Genomic DNA, 25,944 nt, shown 5'->3' with positions numbered 1-25,944 from the left:
TATATTTATGAGAGAACTGTGGACTGGACAGACCAGAACAGAAGTCAGTGCCACCAAAGAGGTAGGGAGGGAATGATTCCTTCTTTTGGGATTGGGATGCACTCTAATGTTAAGTGCAATCTTTTGTTTGTTTTTGATACTGAGGATTGAACTCAGGGGCACTCAACTACTGAGCCACATCCCCAGCCCTATTGGCATTTTATTTAGAGACAGGGTCTCACTGATTTGCTTAGTGCTTTGTTTTTGCTGAGGCTGGCTTTGAACCCACGATCCACCTGTAATCTTTTTATTTTTGAATTTTTATTTATTTATTTATTGTGGTGCTAGGGATGGAACTTAGGGCCTTGTGCATGAGAGACAAGCACTCTACCAACTGAGCTATAGCCCCAGCCCCCCTCCTATAGTCTTAAGTAGGCAAAAACACCCAGGTTACAGCTTGGTTTTGAAATCCATCATTTAAAGTGATCTTTGCTTCCAACTGGAAATAATAAAAACTCTTTTACAGAAAATAATATTATCTTCTGCTTCAGATTGCTTCTACAAAGTAGAAAAGCAATAGTCAGTACATAATCAAAAGTAAAGTCACAGGGCATAAAGGATGACCTAATAGCATGAATAAAAACTAAAGGAAATAACAGACAAAAGAAGAGATGTATATGGGTTCAAGATACTGAAGTTAATACAGACTTTAAAAAAACTACACTCACTCAAAAAATGATAACAACAAGACTGAATGTTATAATAAATGTGAATTATAAAAAAATTAACAAATGAAAATTTTAGAATTTAAAAAAATTAAGAATTATCAAGCTTAAAAGGAGAGTAAATTTAGTTGAAAAATGGTAACTTGGAACATATTAGAAGAAAAGAACCAAAACACAAAAATCAGCAGATAACAGACATAGTACATCCAATCAGAAGAGCAAATATTCGTGCCATTGGAGTGTCAGGAGAACGGAGAAAATGGTAGTGGGGATGAGATGTTTACAAAACCAATGTAAGAAAGATTAAAGAAATCATAGTATATCCACACAGTTTTAAAAGTCCACGAATATCTTGACCATAATACAATGACAGAAAACCAATGTCACAGAGAAAATCTTAAAAGCTGTTAACAGAGAAAATCTTAAAAGCTGTTAAAGAGCCAGGCGCAGTGGCGCACACCTGTAATCCCAGCTCTTCTGGAGGCTGAGGCAGGAAGATTGCCAGTTCAAAATCAGCCTTGGCAACTTAGGCAGGTCCTGAGCAACTCAGTGAGACTCTGTCTCAAAATAAAAAATAAAAGGTTGGGGATGAGGCTCAGTGGTTAAGAGTTCCTGGGTCAATCACTGACACCAAAAAAGAAAAGAAAAGAACAATTAAAGAAAAAAAGACATATGACCTACAAAGTAGCTACAATTCGCAGTGAGATTTTACTTATCAATATCAATCAGAAGACAATCGGATAGTATATTGACCATGCTTTAAAAAAAATTAACTGCCAACCATTCAGCACCAAAATACACTTCAAAAATGAAAACATTTGCAAACATGTGAAAACTGAGAAAATGTTCCACCAACAGGCTCTCACTAAAGAAAGAATAACGGATATTTTTAGACAGTAAAAAAACAATTCCAGAAAAAAAGGTCAAAGATGGAAGAAGAAAGTACAACAAAAATTGTAAATGTGTGAAAATCTAACTGAACACAGACTTTAAGAACAGCAGTAATTACACATTCTTGAGTCAAAAAGTTGTTAAGAATTAAAATATGTTATAAGAAACCAATTAATAAAATAGGTGAAAATCCAAGTCACATGTACATTGACTATCCTATTAAAAGGAAAATATGTTCAAATGGAATTAAGAAAACAAACAACTATTTATAAGACTATCCAAAAATAGGGTGCATAAAGGATGAAAGTAAAAGTATAGAAAAGATACCAAACACTGAAAACAAATCAATCCTTTATAACTATAATAATGAGGTGTTAAGCAACTCTGGGAACATGGATAAATAGTTCATAATAATAAAATGCACATTTTTATTATTATGAAATTATATGTTACAATTATAATATATATACACCTAATACCTCAGCCTCGAACCATATGAAACAAAAACTTAACTCTAAGAATAGTCAAAACCATAGGTATAATTGAAGAATTAAATATAACTTCTAACAGCAGAATAGAATAGACATTATGATTAATGTATGTACATTCCATGTATGTATTATATGTCAAAATACATTCTACTGTCATGTATGACTAAAAAAATAAAAATAAATCGTATGGTACTAAAAAAAATTAAAAAATAAATATAACTTCTATGACTGCAGAACCAAAAGATTAAACATTAGTTAAGATATGAACAACTTGATCACAAGCTCTCATTTTGATCAAATGAATATAAATAAATCATAAATCATTAACCAGCAATTGCAATATACGTGTTTTTCTCAAGTAGAATATGTTAACATTACAAAACATTAACCACAAGCAGGGCATAGAACAAGTCAATAAATTTCAGAGCACTGAAACCATATAAGATATGACTACGGTTTCTAACTGCATATAGTAGATATCAACATGTTTGAAAATCAAGAAAAATGTATCTAAATAACTTAAGATTAAATAAAAAGAAAGAGAAAAGAAAATGGAAAATAGAAACTATTTTGAGTGCAATGATCATTGAGCTACTCATCAAAATTTAGTTGTGGAATGCAGATAAAGTCATGTTTAGACAGAAATGCACAGTTTGAAAATAAGGCTGATGATCAATTAACTAAGCACTTTATTGTTTGGTTTGGTTCTTTTTGGTTTGGTTTGGTGATGGGCATTGAACCCAAAGCTTCACACAATCTAGGCAAGAGCTACACAGCTGAGCTACACCCCCCACCCCAAAGTATCATAATTCAATATGTGAAAAAAACCCATAAATTTACATACAAAGAAAATATTAAAAAGAAATAATAAAGATAAGAACAGAAATTAATGAAATATACAACAGTAAAGGCAGACATATCCAGAAGCTGATTGTTTAAAAGACATAAAAATTTATAAATTCCTTAAAGAACAATTAAGAAAGGGAAGGTTCAAATAACCAATATCAGAAACAAAAAGGTGGCATCCCTGTACATTCTACAGACATTTAAAATATGAGGATATGATTGACAAATTTATGTTAATATATTTGAAAATCTAGATGAAAGGATAAATCCTACAAATAATTAATTAAGAGTCAGTGAAAGGTATTTCAGTTTTTAAAATTTTGCTGTACTATTCAAAAAATAGAATCCAGGATTTAAAATATTCTCACAAAGGAAACTTCAAGGTCAGACTGCCTCACTGATGAGTTCTGCCAAACACAGCAGGATGAAATAACCCTGATAACACAGAGACCCTTTCAGAAAGCAGAACAGAATGTACACTCTTAAGGCCAATATGACCCTGGTGTTAGAATTTGACAAGGATGTTATTAAAAAGAAAAACTTCAGGCCAATCTAAAAAAAAAACACAGAAGTTATAAATAAAGGGTTAGAAAATGATACTGAACATAAAAAAATATAGTCAACCTGGGATATTCGACATATGTAAGTTTGGTTAAACACTTGAAAATCAGTTAAAAAGTCAACATCATATAAACAGAAAAAAATTACACTTCAATAAACACAGAAAAACATTTGAAAAAAATTCAGGATCCATATAATCAAATTCTTAGCCACCTAGGGATAGGAATTCCCTTAAAATGAAAAATATCTACAAAATTATCATACTTAATGAAAATACACCAAAGTCTTTCTTCTAAGACCCAGAAATGGGCAAGGAAATGTACAATAAACACAGCAATTCATAATTGTACCTAGCATATGAAGGCAAAGAAAATCCTTAAAAAGCCTAAAGGTAGGAAATAAAACTGCCAATATTATCAGATGATGTAGTTTTGTATTTAGAAACTACTAAAGAATCTATAGATAAATCACAAAGATTCATTTCCTAAGTTAGTGACATCCTGGATGTGAGGTCAATATAAAAAACAACTACTGTTTATTTCTATATCCTAGCAAAAAAGAATTTAAAAATTAAGTTTTAAAAAAGACACAATATCCAACTAATGAAAAAAATGCCAAACACCTAGGAATAAAGCTAGGAATATGCTACAATTTCTACACAGAAAAACTGTGCAACACTATCGAAAGGCTTTTATTTCTTTGAGGTGCTGAAAAGGGCCTTCCTCCCACATTCGAGGCAAGTGCTCTATCACTGACTGAAACCCCAGTCCTTATAGAGAGACTTTTTCAAGGAGCTGCATAAATAGAGAAGTATACCATTTTCATGGACTGGAAGACCTGATATTAAAAAGGTGACCATTTTTATAAAATTTGTTTATAGACAATGTAATCTCAATCAAAATCCCAATAGTTTAAGTTTTTGTTGTTGATGTTGATTTGTTTTGGTGGAACTTAAAAAGATGATTTAAAAATATTATATCAATGTAAAAGTCAAAGAATATCCAAGAACAAAGAACAAGAGAACTTGATCTACTAAACATAACCTCACGTTATGGTGATACTGGTGCAAGAATATATACAACAAACAAAAGAAACAGAAAGCCCCAAACAGACCATACACATTTGGATACTTGATTTATGATGGGGATACACAGGATCAAATGGAAGATCATTTAAAAAAAATGTGTTTAAATACAACTTGACTCCTGCCTCATACAACATGCAAAAATTAATTCACAGAAAATATTAAATATAAACTTGGCAAATAAAGCTGTAAACTTTCTAGAAAATAATATAGATGAAGATATAACAGAGAAAGAAAAGACTTACTGAACACTCAGGATACAATAAAACAGTAACATAAAGGAAACAAAACCTATAAAGGATTTGGATGTTAAAATTTTAAAAACCTGAATAGACATGCAAGAGAAGGAAGAGCCTGCCACTCATCTAACCAACAAGGGGTTCATATCTAGAATATTTTTTTAAATCCTACAATTCTATACGAAAAATATAAATAATTCAGTTGAAAATGAGCAAGAGCTTAAACAATAATGTCACAAAATATTTCAAATGGCCAATAAACAAAAGAAAAGGAGCTCAAATTCATCAGTCAGAAAAAAAAAAGCAAAGTAACCTCACAATATGATATTACTACAAAACCAGCATAATGGCTAAAATCATGAAAACTGACAACGTTGGCAAAGATATGGAGCCAGGGAAACTCCAGATGCTGCTGGTGGGAGTATATTGGTACAACTACTTTAGAAATAGTTTGGGATTATTTACTAAAGCTGACACTACATGCATTCTATAATCTAGCAATTCCTCTTCTGGATATGAACCAAAAAGAAATGTCCAGCCACAGGTACCATGAAACATGCACAAAAGTGACCAGAGCCACGTTGTCCATAATGCCCCCAAAGGGACCACCCAAAGGTTCACCAACAATACAGCAAATAAACTGGGGATTCATAAATCATACAATATCGTGTCACAGTTTTCCATACAGCAGAGAAAAGTGAACAAACTCTAACCACAGGTCACAACATTTATGAGTATCACCAACAATGCTGAGCAGAAAGGTCCAAGCACAAATCTATGATTTCATTTTATTCCTTTCTCAAAAAAAAAAAAAAAGGAAAGCCCAACATATTGTTTTTAGGGATATGTTCACTGTCAAAAAAAACAAAAAACAAGGAAGTGTTTGCCAAGAACATCAGGAAATGTTCACCTTTAGGGTGAGGGTGGTGATGGGGGGCTTCTGGGTCATTGGTGATATTCTAGTTTTCTTAAATCCTGGTGTTGGCTGCAAAATATTTACCTTGTGATAAATTACAGCACTCTAGATCATATTTTGTGCACTTTTCAGTATGCATGTGAAATCTCAGTTAAAAGTTAAAAGGTTAAATAAAAAAAGTCCACATAGGACAGAAGGCTCCATAACATCAATACCTATGCACATTGTTGGAATTGAGAACAGAATTGCTTGTTAAAAAATTGGCAGCATTCTTACTTTGGCTCATTCTTTTGTACATTCCCTGTGCTAACATCTTACTGAGCACTGTAATGACCACACATGGCCAGTTCACACTGGACAGCTTCCTCACTTATCTGTCATCATCCGTTTCCTGATGGACACTGTTACCTTGGTCCGGATAATGCACCTTATGTAAAAGTGCTGAGATCGTCCAGAAAATCTCCAACAACTGATACCCAACTCTTGCTCTTTCCTCCTCTCCTCACAGGCCTCTCCTCTTTCTTCTTCAGCTCTCAGCTCAAAAGTCACTTATTCAGGGAATTGTTCCTTTGCCCCCACCTCCATCCCCATCATGTTCCTTTCCTTGTGACACCTGCACTGGTCATTTTCAGTTGCCTGCCCCCACCTCCCAGGTCCATCCCTAGGACAGGAAATCAATCCTGAAAGAGACCACATCACTAGGATGCCCTGTCCATCTGGCTTCTAATGGGCTCTGCTGGCAAAAGTCACAGCAGAAGCTGGGAGTGTGGGGGAAAAGCAGTCAGGGCCCATCCACTCCTCTGGCTGTGGTCTGTTTGCAGGGCTGACTCCTTCCTCTGGGCTCAAGCCCCTCCTCCCTGGACTCCAGCATTAATGGACTCCAGTAACATCATCCCTGCCTCTTGTTTTTCAGGCCTGAGGTGATAACAACTTCCCACCACTAAGCCTTTCACTGATTCTGATAAACTAGCCTCCATCTCTTTAAATTGCCCTTACACTAAACTCTCCATTTGAACTAAACTGAGTTGTTTTTTGTTTGTTTGTTTGTTTTGTTTTGTTTTTTGCTGGGACCCCACAGAGCAGTAATTTTATATTAATTTATGTGATGATTTCTTCAGCATCTATCTTTTAGACTGTGAGTTTCATGACACTGTCACTTCAGAAATTGCCCCCCCAAAAAAACCCTGTTAATGATTTAGTAATTTAATGAATGAATAAATGAATTCACACTAGAGTTAGAACATACTATATACATCATAAGTTGGGCACGGTGGCCCAGACCTATAATCCCAGTGGCTAAGGAAGCTGAGGAAGGAGGATCAAGTTCAAAGCCAGTCTCTGCAACTAAGCAAGGCCTTAATCAACTTAGCAATACCCGGTCTCAAAATAAAAGATAAAACGGGTTGGGGATGTGGCTCAGTGGTTAAGCGCCCTTGGGTTCAATCCCTGGTACAAAAAAAAAAAAAAAAACCCAAAAACTATATACAACAATTTCTAAAATGTCACTACTACATTTGAACATGATCATAATCTATCAGACCAAACATCTTACCTCTGCTGACTGAAAATAAGCTTTTGTTGGCAGAGATATTTGCACTAAGGAAGATAATTTCAATTATTTCAGAAATAAGTGCAATAGTTTTGAGTTTTTAATTAAAAAAACTCATCTATCTAAAATAAGTCATCAATGACAAGACTCTAAGCGGACAAAATGAGAAATGGGTCACTACAGTGGACTGCAATAAGTTACAGCTCTAAGTATCAGTAGGAACACAATAAATACCTTAAGTAGAAAAAGAAGGCTCTACATCCCGGAAGTGTTCATATCCTGTTGCAAATGACTGGGGAAAATAAATACTTAGTGGATATTAGTCAAAGAGAGTTAACCAATTGGATATGTTCTTTGTTATTATGATACACTATCCACATTGCTGTCTGGAGTTTAAAGAAGGGGTATCTAGGCTAATCCCAGTATTAGATATGCAAGTTACATACTAAAGTTTATACTTAGATAACGCCTACAAAATGAATTGGAAAATTCTGATTCAAATTCACCAGTCAGTATTTCCATAATGGCACTAGAGTGTTACAGATATTCTTTTAGTTGAAAAGTGCAAAAAAATCAGATTGCCTATCAGCCATCAGATGTACTAGCAAAATCTTTCAAACATATGCCAGTATATACTGTACCACATGACTCCTGAATTTTAATCTTGAGAAATCCAGTTTATAAATATATTCACAATAAAATACATACCATATCAAGATTTTTTTTTTTAATTTCATAGCAGGACATTGTGAAAGCAATTTACCTAGCAGGCAAACTCTGAAAAGAGTGAAATAGTCTCCAGCCTAAAGAGGTCATAGGTCATTTCTTCTGTAGCCTCTTTCCTAGTTAAACTTCTGTATCTTCTGCTAACTTTTTCACTGTAAAAAGTATTCCAGTTCTGTTCACTCTAACGAGGGGAAGGGAAGGATCAATTTCTCTAGTATGTGTTCAAGATTATTTGTAACCTCCCGCCATGTGCTACTTAGTTTATAAAGGAAGATCTTTCTGATATGGCACTACTTGGGATATGGGTCTGATTGATACTATAATCCCGAAAATGGCCTGGCTTCAGTTAGTTACATTAGTAATACCTTGTGAGGGGGTTAGAGAAGAAGTGACTGAGGTAATAATAGCATTTAGTCAAAATGCGGTAGTACAGCCAATTCTTTTTACAAAAGAACTAGATCACTCGCTTTGTTTAATGCCTAATTAGGTGCAACAAAAGAATTTCCTTTTTCTTATTCATTCTGTTTGGTCATAACTAATATAGGAAATGACCACATCAGCTCCTTACTGACTGTTTCCCTGAAAACAAAAGAGAGTTTTTATACCTGATCCTGCTATTGCCAGTAAAGACAGTGAAGTAAAAATTAACCATTCCATCTCTCTTTTCCATAAGTAAAGCGATGTTTTTTAAAGGAGGGAGGGGGAGGGAATAATTGAATACGTTATCATAAGGGATGAGGCTCCCCCCGGCCCAGACTCACTCATCCTGGTTCTCATCAACATCGCCCACTAAGGGGGCGCCCAGCACGCGAAGACCCCATTGCCTGACAGGGTCAGAAAGGCAGCATCCCCCGCCCAGTCGGAGAATCCCGACTCCCGACGCCTTCCACACACCCTGGCGGGGCGGTGGCCGACCCGGGGGACCGGGCGGCGTCCCCGGGGCCCGCAGCCCAGAGCCGCGGGCGGGGCCGCAGTGCCCGCGGTCTCCCTCCCGCAGGGAGCGGCCGAGGACCTTACCGGCCAGTCCGCCACCGCCGCCCCCGTCGCCGGCGTGCCCCTTCCTCCGCTGCAGGATGAAGTACGGGTTGGCCCTCTCCGTGATCCACAGCGCGTTGGCCAGCAGCACCTCCTCGGGGTTCACCCACATGGTCCCAGCCGCCGACGGCGGACGCACAAAGGGGCCGCGGGTCGGGTCCTGCACACTGGCGCGCACGGGCGCGTACTCCCGGCCACGCGCGCCGCCCGCCCGCCCGCCCGCTAGGTGAGGCTGGCACCAGCGACTTCACCAGGGGGCGGCCCGCGGCGCCAGGGCCACAACGAAACCCCCGCGGGCGGCCCGGGAGGACCGCGAAGACCCGGGTGCTGCGAGCCGCATCCTCCTCTCGGCGCCGCCGCCCCCCGCGCGCCCGCGGCCGCAGACGCCCAGGCCCGCCGCTCCGCAGCCCGGCTCCGGCCCACCGCGGCGGGAGGAGCGGGAGGAGGATGGAGAGCGGGAGGAGGAGGAAGTGGTGTGGCTTGGTCCCAGGATCCCGCTCGGCGGCGGCAGGGCTGCGGGCGACGCGAGTGGATCGTCCCCGCGGTCAAGGCCGAGCCCGGCTGGGGCGCGGCTGCTCCGGCAGCACCGGCTCCGGCTCCGGCTCCGGGGCCGCCTGGGTCTCTAGCTGCTCAGAGCTCCCGAGGACGCCGCGCGTTAACACTCCTTCTCAGGGCCACTTGCACCAGCGGCCAGCCCAGCTTCCTCTGGAAGGACGCTCCGGACACTGCGAATGAATGACGACAGCGCGGCTCAGTTGCAGCGAACCCGGGTGTCACCAGTTTTCACAGGCGCAGATCCTCCTCGGACTCTGCGCGAGCCCGGCAGCCTTAGCTGGCTTTGCAGGAGCCTTCTGGGGACCTTGTGCCAAGCACTGAGCCCCACGCCCATCCCAGCAGGGAGGACGCTGCCAGCCTCTGTGAGCGTGTGTGAGCTGTTTGTGTTTCAGGTTGACAGTGAGGATAGCGCCACCCTCTTCCCAGGAAATGTGTGTTTCAAGGTTCCAGACCTGCAGCTAGATCCGAGGGTCGGAAGTGGACGCAACCAATGGTTGTCGATGTTTTTGTTTCCTGCATCCCTAGGGCAAGTCATGCGCCAAACTTGTCTCCGCCTGTGACCCCTCCCCCTCTCCATTCCATTGTAATTAAAGTGGCCCAGCTAAGTGCATTACATCACTTCTTTCCTTGACCTGTAGGGCATGAGCAATTGCGAAGTTGGAAGCAGCCCAAAAGCTTAGACTAACTAATTCACACCACAGCTGTTCCTATATTAGGGTTTTTTGGAGCTTCGAGGACCCGGCATGACGAAATTCAGAGATTTATCCACGTTTAATAGATGGATTAAATGTTTTAAGAAAGTGAAACCAGAGACACAAGAACCAGGCTTTATATCCCTAGACAGTTTCACTTTCCCGCACACATGGAGTCTTTGGTGGTGATCAAAGCCCATCCACCTGCTTATCTGATGACCTCTGGTTTGGGCAGATCTGGGAAATAGTTCATCTAAATAGACCTCCCTTCCCTGATGATCAGCGTTTGCTAGACTCTGCCTTGCTGAAGATGTCTGACAATCCTAGGAACTTCCCCCTTTCCCCTTGAGCAAAGCATTCAAATGAGACATTCTTGCTTTGCTGGGGTTTGAATGTATCACCTCCCAAATTCAGGTGTTACCAGTGGGATAGTATTAAGAAGTGGAACCTTTAAGAGGTGATTAGGCCATGAGGGCTCCACCCTCAGGAATAGGATTAAGGCCCTTATAGAAGTTCCAGCTCAGCAGCTTTGGGCTAGTTTACCCTACAGCCTTTGCCATATGAGAACACAGCAAGAAGGCCCTTACCAGGGGTAGCCAAGTTTATCATGAATTTCTCAGCCTTGGGAACTATGAGAAATAAATGTATGTGCTGTAGAAGTTACCCTGGCTCAGGTATGACATTACAACAGCACCGCGGATTAAGACACAGTGGACTTCAAAAGTTTGCTTAAGCAGCTCTGACTTGTAAGGGGGAATCTGTCAAATGGCTGGATGAACACACCCCTCCACTCCTCTGAAGCTGCCAGTCAGTGAGTGTCCTACCACCCACTTCCGGTGAGGGAGATGAGTCAGGGTCACTCCATGTGGATTGGATTGGCAACTAAAGGACCACATAAACACAGAAATACCTTTTTGGGGGTTCAAGGATGGCTCTGAGACCTCAGTTCCCATGCTGGAAGGCAAGGGGAACAAGGGAGGCAGGAGGCAAGACAGCGACCACGCCCAGAACCCCTGTTTGTATTTAGGGAAAAGACATTCAGAAGAAAATTCCACCCAAATAAGGCAAGGGATTGTGGAACAGCAAACATGGGGATGTAGCCCAGTCCCACTGGGGGACACCAGAGCTGCACTTCCTGGCCAAGTGAAGGTGAAGCCCACCTGCCTCGTGCTTGCAATGCCAGTTCCCACCCCCATTACTGAAGGCTAAGGGGGCGTGCCCAGCTCCTGTTCTGGGCAGCCCCCACAGTTCCCTACCCTGAGGGCTGGCAGGAATGGAAGGCCTCCTGTGCATGACCACACTGGCAGATTTTCTGCCCAAAGGAGGTACTAGACCTCCAGGCATTTGGCACCTTCACTATTTAACAGACTCAAAATGTCATTTGGCACTTTTAGTCACAGCACAATGCCTTCACTTACAAATCTGAAAAAAAAAAAAAAAAGACTACAATAAGATTACTACTGAGACACGTGTATTAACATCTTTATAACAATATTTTTGAAATGCTTCTAGATATTCTTTCACATTATGTAACTAGCATTTTAAAAATCCTCACCAAATGCTTTAATTCTGTCGTTTGAAGTGTCCTTACAGTGCTTAAACTAGTGGCTTGACATCCAAACCTCTATCCTGGCTCTAATGTGTAAATTTAGCTTAGACTTTTTTGTGTTTTTAAATAAATTGGTTACCAAGATACAACTTACTTGTACACTTCCTGCATTTGGTCAATCATTTATTCATTTTATTTATTATATAATTATTGAATGCTTACCATACTCTAGGCCCTGGGGATAAAATGTAAACAAAATATACCAAAATCTTGCCTTTGGGAAGATAAAAGTATAAAACTAATAAGAAAAACCAAAACAAAAATTTGCCTGGAAAACCAGATTGGACACTGAAAGCAAAAAAGAAAATTTAAAAATCCTTGTTATTTTCCAGTGTCTTGGAAGAATTAGAATATATTTTTCAGGAAATCAGGGTTGCCATTATAATAAATTGCAGTAACTTGTCCTAGAAGGACACTGCAAAAAATCAGAGAAATTACCAGTAGTTGATGGTGACTTGTGTGTACCATCCTGCCATGGTTCATTTATTAAAATGTGCCCCCCCCTTTTTTTTTTTAGGAAAACAAAGGACATCAAATATGCCTGAACTAGAAACGACACAGGAGAACCTAATTATTCTAACCTGTTCCTCTGTGAAACAGATGAGTATTTTAACTGTTCAATTCATTCTCACTAGTTTTAAACCCAAGGATGGGTTCCAACCACCTGAAAAAAGAAAAGCACTCAGCAGATGCCTAGTAGGGTTAAGGGTAAATAATGTCATTGTGTTGGGGGGGGTCTCCTTGAAATCTCTCGATCTCCTTCCCCGAATCAATCCACATAGGGTTCTGATGGCCTGACCCTTGAGCAGTTAGTTGGTTTATTGTTTACTGTTTATCCAACTGAGGCAAACTTATGAGAGTTGTTATTTGTCCTTGGCAATTCTCACCCACATTCCTGCTGTCTACAGTGGTGTGTTTTCCTTCTAATCCTCACTCCTTTCCCAATAAACCTACTACCTTGCCTTCGTGGGATTTATCCACTCTTGGAAATATCAGAGTCTTGGATACTTTCTGCCCACACTCCCTCCACACCAAGCACAGTGCCTACTCCTTCCTAACCTGGTTCTCCCAGAACAGACTAGGGATTTTACAGAGTGCTGTATTATTAACTATGCCATGTCCCAGCAGGCCCAGGAGTGGTCAATCAGAAATTTGGTTTCAGTTGCAGCAGAGAGAACACACTAAGCAGGCTGACAAAGTGCTAATAACTCAGAGAGAAGTCCATCCCTCCTCACCCCACCCCCAGGTTTTCTGTTGGAAAATAATGTTAGCAATGAACATTTTTAAAAGAATGCTTGTCCAACCTAGAAGGGTAATGGTTCTAGTAAGCTATTTGGAATTTTTTCCTGTTTAGTGAAATAGGAGAAAGGTGGCCAATTGGGGTAGCAAAGAATAATATTGTTTCAAAGATCCAAGGCTTTGCGGTAAAGTAGCTTTGATATCTGTTATAGAGTCCTTCATAGAGGGTCCAGTTGCTAAACTAGCTGGAAAAACAAGATCAACCAGTCACCACAAAGTCAGCTCTGCAAGAAGTAGAGCTAATTGATGATATAGAAGCCACCACTTGGTTTTTCCAGCTTTAAGTGGCTGGAACATATTACAGCCAGAACCATCCTGCTGTATATGATAGGAGGGAAGAGATTCCTCAAAATCACTTTAACCTGTAACAGTTCCACCACGCCCCCATTCATACAATCACTCCACTTTTGAATTCTGTGATGTGCTGGTAATTTTTTAAAAATGAATGAAACATAATTTTTTCCCCATGTTGGAATCATTTTGGACAGATGAACTCTGTCAAATGCATCTGTGTTCCAGGAAGGCAGAAAGAGAGAAAGGGAGAGAAAGAGGGCGGGAGGGAAGGAAGGGGACAGGAGTTTCTGGGGTGGGGTAGGGAATGAAGCAGGATATTATGGAGATTTCATTTTCAGATTAACTGTTTGGGTTAAGAGGGGCACATTGTAATAATTGGAAAAGAGTGATGGAATAAAAACTTTAACTCACAGGGCAGGGAAAGGACTTTGTCTGCTTCACAATTATCTCCTGTAGGTCCAATGAGGGTGAAGATTATTATTTTCCCAGGTTCAGCACCCATGAATCTGTTAGTGCCCTAGAAGAAGGTGTGTATATCACTACTGAATTCCTAAACTTTAGTTAGGTTTCTGTGTTTAGGGAGGAAAAGGCCCGAGTATAGACTGATGTTACCCTTATATGTAACAAAGGGAGCAAAGAATACCTTTGTTACATGCAAAGAATTTGAAACCCAAAAGAGAGAAAGGAATTGACTATGGAAACTTGGGTAATTAAATAGCAGCAGCGTTAGAAGTTGGTTTTGTTATTTTGAAGAGTAGTATGACCCAAATCCTAATTTTAACTCTTCCTCCTTTTCCACACCATTTTCCATATTTTCTCATGAATTAAATAGTTCGTATCTATACAATGCTTTCACAGCACCACCCATCATTAGGTTCTGGATGTTGAGATTCATCCACTGATTGGCTAGATCTGAGTCGTAAGCCTGCCCTGGTGAAGGGAGTAGCAGAGGGGTTTGTGTGGGGGTGGAAATAATACTTCCCAGAGGAAAATAAGAAAACCATTAGAATAAGTGACAGGGTCACAGACCAGCTTACCTAATAGAAATCAACTTGTTTTCTCAGTGATGGTGTCCTCTTGAATATATTCTGCATTACAAAAATGTGACATAATTTCTTTTGTTTCCTCTTAGCCAAACTAATGATTTGAATTTCTTGATCTAAAAAAAAAAAAAGAAAGAAAGAAAAAGAAAAAGAGAAAAAGTTATTGCATGGTCTTAGATAGACCAAATTAGAACCAGGGATCTTCCAGAAGCTCTGGAATTTTTTTTTCTTCTCTTCCTCACCCTACAACCCCCCAGACCCTCTGCTTATCTCTGCACATTTGCACGGGTGTCTTTCCACATTAGCTGGTCTCTTTGCTCACCCCTTGCTTCTGTTCCCCCATAATTTTGACATACACAGAACCCAGAATAGCCTCTCTGGTTCCAAACTTCTATCATGGCTCACAACCTGTAGCTTCCTCCATTCACTCACGACTCTAGAGATTTCTTAGCTATAATCCACAAGGGAAATTGATTGACTCAGCTTTTCTATTTGTACCAGGGAGCAGGCTGTTGCCCAGACTATCATTGGCCACCCATATGGTCAGATTACCAAGCCATGGCAGTTATGTATGAATATGTATTTTGTGCAATTGATTATTCATAAACTCTCACAAAAAATTAATGTTTATTATAAAATTAGCTATTCTAAGAGTGCTCCTTCACTTGGCCTTCAAATACTATGCTAATTGGGAAATGTCTGAAATTGCCCTTGTTTTACACAAGCCAATCAACCATCTTCATAAAAGTACCCGGTCTTGATGTGATGCATAGTTATGGATTCTGAGAACCAGAAAACACCTGCTTCTTCCTTTTAAGGATATAGTGTGATTGTTTCACAGTTATGCTGCTCTTTTGCCAATGACTTACTTGCCCCTTTTCCTTTTTCACTGAAAACACACACAGGTTGGGTGTAGTGGTGTATGCCTATAATCCCAGCCACTCAGGAGGCTGAGGCAGGAGGATCGAAAATTCAAAGGCAGACTCAGCAACTTAGCGAGGACCTAAGCAAATTACAAGACACTGTCTAAAAAGAAAAAAAAAGTTTGAAAAGAGGGTCTGGCAATGTTGCTCAGTGGTTAAGTACCCTTGGGCTCAATCCCTCGGTCCAAAACAAAACAAACATGAAACAAAAGAAAACAACAAAAATAAAAACATCATCAATAGGATTTCCTAAAAATAAAACAAAAAATAGAAATATTAAGACCAACCATATAAATATTAAAGGTAAAAGAAGTTTGGACCTGGTGTGGGGCCACACACCTGTAATCCCTGCTACACAGGAAACTGAGGCAGGAGGATCCCAAGTCTCAGGCCAGGCTGGGCAACTTAGTGAGACCCTGTCTCTGATAAAATGAAAAAGGCTGGGGGTATAGCTCAGTGGTAGAGCACTTGTGAGTTCAATCCCCACTCCCAACAACACCAAAGATGGTAATGAATTCTCTAACTGCGCAAGTGCCTATAAATACAATAAAAAGCTTTTGTCTTTTTTCCCTCTGAAGATAAAAACTAACAGATTTATTGATCTTTGGAACACGAAATGCTTTTTATTCACACATTATTTAGTATATTTTTATGGAAGACGGTGGTTAATTCTGCATAGGTTCACCTAAGAATTCAGGAAAAGGTTACATTCATTATCTGACAGTGTTCTGTGAGAGAAATACAATATTTCTATCTCAAATTTCAAATATTTCAAACATTTTTATCATATGAATAAATGATAAAAAATGAAGAGGAAAATCTAGATAGCAGTACCAACACAAAGTATCACCTGCCGCCCAAACCCTCTAATTTAGTAACTGTATATAAACCCTCAAACTTATCATCTGTACAGAAAGTATCAACTGTAGGGATAAATTTCCTGATTTCCATCTTCTCAGAGCTTTCAAATAAGATTACAAATCACAGAACAGAATATAATCTGAGGATCTAAAATCTTTGAAATTTTTCAGTTATACATTGAACAACCACCTCTCTTTCTACTCCAAAGGAGAAACTGCCCAAGGGCAAGAAGATGAGTGGGCTATGGGGTGGCCCTTACCAGTATTAAGAAAAAAAGAAAAAAACAAACAAAAAAATAGAACAAAACATTTTAAACCAATTTTTGTTTATCCCAAGATTCTTGAAAGTCTCATTAAGCATTGACTACTTAGCTCTCTTTTGCAAAAGATACAATTCTCAATGATGTCTTTTGCTTCTTCTATAAACTACAGACCTCGGTAGACATTTTCATCATAAAATCTTACTGACGAGGATTTTGCTTTTTTTGTCACTTGCAACCCTCTTATAGGCTGTGAAATGTAATCTTCCATAAAAAGGGAATGTGTTAAATCACACTGATTTCTATTTCAATGAAAATTACAGTTTGCTTTTAACGGGAATGACTCAGTCAGATTGACGTTCTGTCCTTAAATGAAACTTTCAAAAACATAATTTCCTCTTTTCTCCCTACGCAGAACCAATCCTCAACCACCTAACAAATACTGGAAAGGCACTTATTGAACACAAAAATAAATATCACTGACTACAGCCTTCTCTACTACCCTAGAGCCCGTGGATTTTAAAACCAAGTGTCAATTAACATGCATTTTGAAAAAGATGAGAAAATCTTTCTCAGATGTGCCAATAGATCACAGAATTCTAGATGAGAGTGGTTAAGTGAAACAGTGCTTTACCAGAAATTACAATTTATTAGACCAACTCTATGTATCTATTTGGAAAGCTGAAGTGGGATCCCTTGATGGTTATACCAGTTCATACATAGATTTCACTAAAACCTGGAGTGAGTAACCAACTATATCATAAGAAGCGTGTGTGTGTGTGTGTGTGTGTGTGTGTGTGTGTGTGTGTGTGTGTGTTTAAGGGAGTCACATGAACTATATTATAAATTTATGCACCTCCAGCTAATAGATATTTGTTTGTTTTGTGGTAGTGGGCATTTAACCCAGCGGTGCTCTACCACTGAGCTACATCTCCAGCCCTTTTAATTTTGTGTTTTGAGAGAGTCTCATTAAATTGCCAGAGCTGGCCTCAAATTTGTAATCCTCTTGCCTCAGCCTCCCTAGTTGCTGGGATTACAGATATGTGCCACTGTGCCTGGCTTGATGTTGAATTCTTATCACACAAGTAAATCATGTTGATTTTTTAAAAGTTTAAAAATACAGATAAGTGGGCTGGGGATGTGGCTCAAGCGGTAGCGCGCTCACCTGGCATGCGTGTGGCCCGGGTTGGATCCTCAGCACCACATACAAACAAAGATGTTGTGTCCGCCAAAAACTAAAAAATAAATATTTAAAAATTTTCTCTCATTGTATAAATCTTTCACCTCTTTTGTTAGGTTGATTCCCAAGTATTTTATTTTTTTTGAGGATATTGTGAATGGGGTGTTTTTCCTCATTTCCATTTCAGAAGTTTTGTTGCTGATATACAGAAATGCCTTTGATTTATGCATGTTGATTTTATATCCTGCCACTTTGCTGAATTCATTTATTAGTTCTAGTAGTTTCTTTGTAGACCCTTTTGGGTCTTCTAGGTATAGAATCATGTCATCCGCAAATAGTGATAATTTAAGTTCTTATTTTCCTATTTTTATGCCTTTAATTTCTTTCATCTGTCTAATTGCTCTGGCCAGTGTTTCGAGGACTATATTGAATAGAAGTGGTGATAGAGGGCATCCCTGTCTTGTTTCAGATTTTAGAGGGAATGCCTTCAATTTTTCTCCATTCAGAATGATGCTAGCCTGAGGCTTAGCATAGATTGCTTTTACAATGTTGAGGTAAGTTCCTGTTATCCCTAGTTTTTCTGATGTTTTGAACATAAAGGGATGCTGTACTTTGTGGAATGCTTTTTCTGCCTCTATCGAGATGATCATATGGTTCTTATCTTTAAGCCTCTTGATGTGGTGAATATCATTTATTGATTTCCATATATTGAACCACCCTTGCATCCCAGGGATGAATCCTACTTGATCATGGTGCACAATTTTTTGATGTGTTTTTGTATCCGATTAACCAGAATTTTACTGAGGATTTTTGCATCTAGGTTCATTAGAGATATTGGTCTGTAGTTTTCTTTCTTTGAGGTGTCTTTGTCTGGTTTCAGAATCAGGGTGATGTTGGCCTCGTAGAATGAATGTGGAAGGGCTCCCTTTTTTTCTATTTCCTGAAATAACTTGAAAAGTATTGGTTTTAATTCTTCTTTAAAGGTTTTGTAAAACTCCGCTGTATACCCATCTGGTCCTAGGCTTTTCTTGGTTGGTAGTCCTTTGATTGCTTCTTCTATTTCATCCATTGATATTGGTCTGTTCAAATTGTGTGTATCCTCCTGACTCAGTCTGGGCAAATCATATGACTTAAGAAATTTATCGATGTCTTCATTATCTTCTATTTTATTGGAATATAGGGTTTCAAAATAGAAGAAGATCTTAGAAGATGGAAAAATATACCCTGTTCATGGATAGGCAGAACTAACATCATCAAAATGGCAATATTACCAAAAGTTCTCTATAGGTTTAATGCAATGCCAATCAAAATCCCAATGGCATTTCTTGTAGAAACAGATAAAGCAATCATGAAATTCATATGGAAAAATAAAAGACCCAGAATAGCAAAAGCAACTCTAAGCAGGAAGTGTGAATCAGGCGGTATAGCGATACCAGATTTCAAACTATACTACAGAGCAATAGTAACAAAAACAGCATGGTATTGGTACCAAAACAGGCGGGTGGACCAATGGTACAGAATAGAGGACACAGAAACTAATCCACAAAGTTACAACTATCTTATATTTGATAAAGGGGCTAAAAGCATGCAATGGAGGAAGGATAGCTGGGAAAACTGGAAATTCATATGCAACAAAATGAAACTGAATCCCCTTCTCTCACCATGCACAAAAGTTAACTCAAAATGGATCAAGGAGCTTGATATCAAATCAGAGACTCTGCGTCTGATAGAAGAAAAAGTTCGCTCCGATCTACCTATTGTGGGGTCAGGCTACAAATTCCTTAACAGGACACCCATAGCACAAGAGTTAATAACAAGAATCAACAAATGGGACTTACTTAAACTAAAAAGATTTTTCTCAGCAAGAGAAACAATAAGAGAGGTAAATAGGGAGCCTATATCCTGGGAACAAATTTTTACTCCTCACACTTCAGATAGAGCCCTAATATCCAGAGTATACAAAGAACTCAAAAAATTAAACAATAAGATAACAAATAACCCAATCAACAAATGGGCCAAGGACCTGAACAGACACTTCTCAGAGGAGGACATACAATCAATCAACAAGTACATGAAAAAAGGCTCATCATATCTAGCAGTCAGAGAAATGCAAATCGAAACCACCCTAAGATACCATCTCACTCCAGTAAGATTGGCAGCCATTATGAAGTCAAACAACAACAAGTGCTGGTGAGGATGTAGGGAAAGGGGTACACTTGTACATTGCTGGTGGGGCTACAAATTGGTGCGGCCAATTTGGAAAGCAGTATGGAGATTCCTGGGAAAGCTGGGAATAGAACCACCATTTGACCCAGCTATTGCTCTTCTTGGACTATTCCCTAAAGACCTTAAAAGAGCGTACTATAGGGACACTGCTACAACAATGTTCATAGCAGCACAATTCACAATAGCTAGACTGTGGAACCAACCTAGATGCCCTTCAATAGATGAATGGATAAAAAAATGTGGCATTTATACACAATGGAGTATTACTCTGCACTAAAAAATGACAAAATCATGGAATTTGCAGGGAAATGGATGGCACTAGAGCAGATTATGCTAAGTGAAGCTAGCCAATCCCTAAAAAACAAATGCCAAATGTCTTCTTTGATATAAGGAGAGCAACTAAAAACAGAATAGGGAGGAAGAGCATGAGAAGAAGATACCACTAAACAGGGAGGAGAGGGGAGAGGGAAAGAGAGAGAGAAGGGAAATTGCATGGAAAGGAAGGAAACCCTCATTCTTATACAAAATTACATATAAGAGGAAGTGAGGGGAAAGGGGAAAAAAACAAGAGAGAGAAATGAATTACAGTAGATGGGGTAGGGAGAGAAGATGGGAGGGGAGGGGAGGGGAGGAGAGGGGTGGGAAGGGGAGGGGAAGGGGGGGATAGTAGAGGATAGGAAGGGCAGCAGAATACAACATACACTAGTATGGTAGTAGGTAAAAAAGTGGATGTGTAACTGATGTGAATCTGCAATATGTATATAGAGTAAAAATGGGAGTTCATAATCCACTTGAATCAAATGTATGAAATATGATATGTCAAGAACTTTGTAATGTTTTGAACTAATAATAAAAAATAAAAAAGAAAGAAAGAAAATTTGACCAGTGGAAAAAAAATTCTCTCTCTCTCTCTCAAAAAAAAAAAATACAGATAAGCAAAAAGAAAAGATTCTGAACCTATATGTGTTAGAGATAACACTTGCCCTTTGAGTGAATGTCCTTCCACATGACTATCTATGCTTATTAGCACATATGAACAAAGGGACATCTTTTCTTTCTGTGCTAAGTGTTATTTTGAGACCACAAGGCTTTGCATCTGTATTCCAAGGATTTATCTAAAGATCAGGATGGTAAGGATGACACGACAGGTCCAGGGGCTCTGGAGGAGGAAGACAGGTTTACGCTCCACATTCTTATATGTGTCGACAAGATCCCAACAAGAATCATGAGGATGTATGCAAAGCTCGTGGGGTTACCCCGGCACCTTACTGAAACTTGAAAGGGAAGCAAGGGACCATGCAAATGGCTCTACATTTCCACCTTCCCCAAGTCTGCGGTAAACTGTCCCCATACAGCTGCCAATATAGATGCCCTTTTATTCAAGAGTGGGGACAGCGGTTCACTCCATAGGGAAGGTCCCTATTGTCAACACCTGCTTGACCATGTTCCATGCATCTCATGGGATTTGAAAATGCCTTTTAGAGCTGTGTTTTATAGTAAAAAATGCAGATATTTAATGCCATTTTTGTGGTCTTTCCCCCACCCTGCTTTTTCCGATAGCTTTACCTTGTCAAATGTGGTTTTTCCAAGCACAGCACTTAAGGGAGTTGATGTCCCGCCTTTAGTGGGGATGGCTCGGTGTGGGATTCGGAGTAAAGAGTTGTCTTTTGGGCCACTCATCCTCTGAACACTCTTCCTCTTCTTATGCAAGTCCTTCAAATAGCAGCCAGACTTTTTCCGCCAAGACCCGCTCCACCAGAACCTGGACCCTTTCTGCTGATGATCCACCCAAATAAGCTGGGGGTCCCTATCCAGCCCTGGAGTCTACACACCACGTCCTCTGACTTGAATCCCCCTTTTCCCAATCAACAGAACCCTTCTAGCTCTCTGGCAATTTTTATTCCCTACTAATGATATATATATGGGGTAGAAAAGGAGAGAACAGAAATTTCTGCACCCTTCCCTGCCCCTCTCAATTAGGTTAGCCCTCTCACAACAGACACTATACACCTTATGGGTTGCAGCTGCTCCGACATGATGGTAGGTGTGTGAATGTGTGTGTGTGTGTGTGTGTGTGTGTGTGTGTGTAAGAGAGAGTTGGGTGGGTTAGGAGTAAGTGCAATGCACTGAATGGCTGTGCCTCCCTAGAATCCCTGTGTTGAACCCCTAGTCCTATTGTGATAGGATTTGGAGAAGGGACCTTGGGAAGGTCATGAGGTCATGAGGGTAGACCACTGGCTGGAATCAGTGCCCTTGTAAGAAGAGGCCAGAGGCCAGCTTGTTCTCATTCTGCAATGTGAGGATACCATAAGAAGTGGGCAAACTACAGCCCAGTGGAGGGTCCTCACCCGAACTCAACCATCCACACCCCCTAACCTTGGACTCCCAGCCTCCAGAACAGTGAGAAAATTGCAACTGCCTATAAGCCACCCAATCCGAGGTACTGTTCAGTTGTAGCCGCTCCAAGATAGGGGTTTGTCAACTAGTGTTCTCACTGAGGCACGTGATTTTCTTTGGATAAGAGGCCCAAATCCTCTTTATTGTTGAATCTTAAACTTCTGGTAAAAACCCTAAGGTCACAACCCAACCGAGGGAGGTTAAAGACGATAAAATGTGTGTGTGTGTGTGTGTGTTTATACACACATTCTCTATGTTATATGGTTAATATTTATTGGGAATTAACAATGTGACAAAGCCATATCAGTTATTTTATATTTTATTTAATCCTCACAGAAATCCTATGAGGTAGGGATTGCTTGCACTATTGCGGAACTCCATTTTGCACAGGATGAAACCAAGTAACAAAGGCAAAGTCACCTGATTAAGATACTCAAGCAGAAAGTGACAGAGTCAAAATGTAAAACCAGGAAGCCCACAGCTAGACCGACTCTGAATCATTATGCCACTTCCCCCATCATTATTATTTGTTGTTTTATATTATAGTTGTCTCAGAATTAATCCTTAATAAGCTTCATTGAGTGGTGGAAGTTTTCCCATGAGAAACTGCTGTGACTCCATTTTTGAGAAACCAGCCTCTACCTCAGAGCAAAGCCTGTCCAAGGGAGCGTAACCCTTGTCCTTGGAAAAATCCACAGAGCACCCCTAGGCACATACGCACCCTGCTGAGTTGTTTGTCTGTAAATAACAGGAGAGATCTGCAGCACCAGGTGTCCCTGACTCAGTCAGGCTAGGTGAGGACCCATAGCAACCCCCTAGCAACCACCAATCAGCATGAGACAGAGAAAATACCTGGGATGCCAGATGACCCGCCAGTAGTTTATGGTGGTTGATAACATGTTGGGAAACCATGTAGTTTAGCACGTACACCCCTCATGGCCTAAACCAATCAGTTCAAAGGAATCACCCCTACCCAATTTGTTCCTGCCATTGAATGTGCTAATCAATGTTAAGAGTTGTTGTTTGGAATGATTTGCTGTGTGATGTTGTGATGCATAAAGTACCCTGGAAACCTATAAAATCTCACTGAACAAAGGACCAGGACTCACTCCCTGAGACTACTGTGTCAGGAACGGTTGTGAGTCTAGGCTCGAGCTTGCAATAAAGACTCTTGTGTGCTTGCATCGGATTTAGCTCCTGGAGGTCTATTGGGGTCCCACGAATCTGGCATAACACCCAGACCACCTTGAGTGCTTGTTCCAAGTGCTTTGTACACAGGCATGACTTTAATTGAGCTGGCAGAGCAACACTGAGATGGGATGGAGAGAAGTATGGTGGGGCTCTCCTCTCCAAGGTACCCTTAGCTGGAAACTGTTCAACATGGCTGAGAACTCATGTGTGGATTTGGTCTCCAGATCTTTTCTTCATTCTTTATTTCAATTTCCGTCAAGAAACTTAGACTCTTGTCTTTTAATTAGTTTTCCTTTTCCATTATTTGATTGATAAGCTTTGTGGATGTTAGTGGTTCTCAAAAAAAAAAAAAAAAAGCAACTTAAGGACTTGTTTAAAGAGAATGATAAGTACCATCAACAGAATTTACGACTGAGTAGGCCAGTTGAAGCCTGAAAATGTGCACTTCTAACAAGTTTTGGGGTGATTTGATGCTACTGATCTAAGGAATATACTTTTGGACCACTGGTGTAGGTCAGAGAAGGGTGCTTCAGGGGATGCTATTGTTTTAAAATAATCATGGATTTAGTTAAATGTATAAATGGGATCTAGGTTGGGGCTTTCAGCCCTGCATTGATTTATCTTTTGATACCAGGCTGATTTAATGAAATGATCTAAACTCACTTCTCAGTTTTACATTGGGTCCCAAACCACCTTCATGATTTTGTATTCACTTGATGCACTCTCTTTATAGCTAACACACTACTCCACTAGTTGTTAGTGAATGCGTATTAAATGCCTGGCACTGGGCCAGATGCTGGGAATGCGCTGCTACAGAATAGCACCATGCCTGGCATGGTGGTGTATGCCTGTAATTCCATCAACTCAGGAGACTGAGGCAGGAGGGTTGAAATTTCAAAAGCCAGCCTCAGTAATTTAGCTAGGTTCTAAGCAATTCAGTGAGACCCCTGTCTCTAAAAAAACTATGTATATAAAGGAGGGGCTGGGGATATGGCTCATTATGAGGTTAAGAGCTCCTGGGTTCAATCCCTGGTACAAGGAAAAAAAAAAAAAAGAAAAGCAAACATGATCATGTACCCTCCTGAAGTTTACAGAAGGTAGGACACAAATATCAATCAATGGATTAAATACATGTAAACTTCAATCCATGACAGTCAGCTTTCGATCAATGTAGCAAAATGCCTGAAACAATTAACTTATAAAGAAAAAAGTTTTATTTTGGCTCACAGTTTGTGAGACTTCAGTCTGGGACTGGTTGACCTGTTGCCTTGGGGCACATAACAAGGGAGCACATCATGGCTGAAGCATGTGACAAGCATGACCAGGAAGAAAGAAAGAGGATGAGGCTGGGATCCCATTATTCCCCTGGTGGATGCGTCCCCAGTTACCTCTGCTTAGGCCCCACTTCTTAAGGTCCCACCATCTCCTAGGAGCATCCGGTTGAGGACTGAGCTTTAACACGTGGGCCTTTGGCAGATACAGCAGGTCTAAACGACAGCTTGTAACTAATGTTAAAAAGGAGAAAGACTTGGAGCTCTTCAATCCAGAAGATGGCGGGGTTGACATAAATCCTGGTTATCAGCAAAACGCTTCCCTCAGGTGATGTGTAAGCTGAGAGCCAAAGGATAATAAAAAAATTCACTAAAAGACATTTCAAATAGTATTGACTTCAAATGCCAATTAAACATTAAATAATTTTAGCAAAAATAAGAAATGTGCAGCTCTAGTATCCAAAGCCCAGGAAGCCCCTGTGGATTATTCAATGGACTAGAAGGAACGAGTATCTTCATAAAACTGCTGATCCCCAGGCACCTCTGTATTTTGGATCCCAAATCAAATCCCTAATTGTTTAAAAGATCATATGACACTGGAAAGAACCAGTCAGGGTTTGTCTCTCACTTCCCCAGTGAATCCACTTGTGTTAGGGAAAATATCCAGTGCGAGTTGGGAAAATCATTGCACTCCAATGTCTTTTGGTGGAGTTTACAAGTGCGGAAGGAAGTTTCTTTTTACACTGCTCCTCCACTGAGAGAATAAGGAAAATAAAAGCTGAAGTAGCTTTGACTCACCTAAGCAAACCTGGTGTCATCCTTTGAAGTGGTTCAGCCCTGTTCAAAGTGTCCATGAAGACACAGAACGTTTTCTCCAAACAAACAAACAAAACCCCTCCTCTCTCCCAGGCTAATTAAAGAAATTAATTAATTAATGTCCAGGGTAGGACAATAAAATATAGTTCTATATTTTCTTTCTCTCTTATTCCTAGGTAGAAACTAAGAGGAAAAATTGAGTTAAAATTCTGGCAGCAGCAGAATGGAAGAGGAAAAGAATCCCAAGGCTCTGTGTAACACTGGAGGGCGTCCTGTTTGCTCAGCA

At 40.0% G+C, this 25,944-nt stretch overlaps 2 protein-coding genes across 3 annotated transcripts in view; both read right to left on the bottom strand.

The window, feature by feature from the left end:
- Tbc1d9 (TBC1 domain family member 9) overlaps positions 1-10,131 on the bottom strand; it is a 109,183-nt gene extending 99,052 nt beyond the window's left edge. Inside the window, exon 1 of the mRNA XM_078022088.1 lies at positions 9,025-10,131. Within this exon, the coding sequence (XP_077878214.1) occupies positions 9,025-9,154 (130 nt within the window). The 5' untranslated portion in view covers positions 9,155-10,131. The remainder of the gene's footprint in view (positions 1-9,024) is intronic.
- Rnf150 (ring finger protein 150) overlaps positions 1-25,944 on the bottom strand; it is a 311,923-nt gene that overhangs the window by 5,184 nt on the left and 280,795 nt on the right. For both annotated transcript variants that reach the window (XM_078022090.1, XM_078022089.1), the window contains one exon: positions 14,529-14,650. In XM_078022090.1, the coding sequence (XP_077878216.1) occupies positions 14,529-14,650 (122 nt within the window). The remainder of the gene's footprint in view (positions 1-14,528; positions 14,651-25,944) is intronic.

Source organism: Ictidomys tridecemlineatus, chromosome 9, assembly GCF_052094955.1.
Source record: "Ictidomys tridecemlineatus isolate mIctTri1 chromosome 9, mIctTri1.hap1, whole genome shotgun sequence".
NCBI classification, from domain to species: Eukaryota; Metazoa; Chordata; class Mammalia; order Rodentia; family Sciuridae; genus Ictidomys; species Ictidomys tridecemlineatus.
This window is presented reverse-complemented; position numbering and strand designations above follow the sequence as displayed.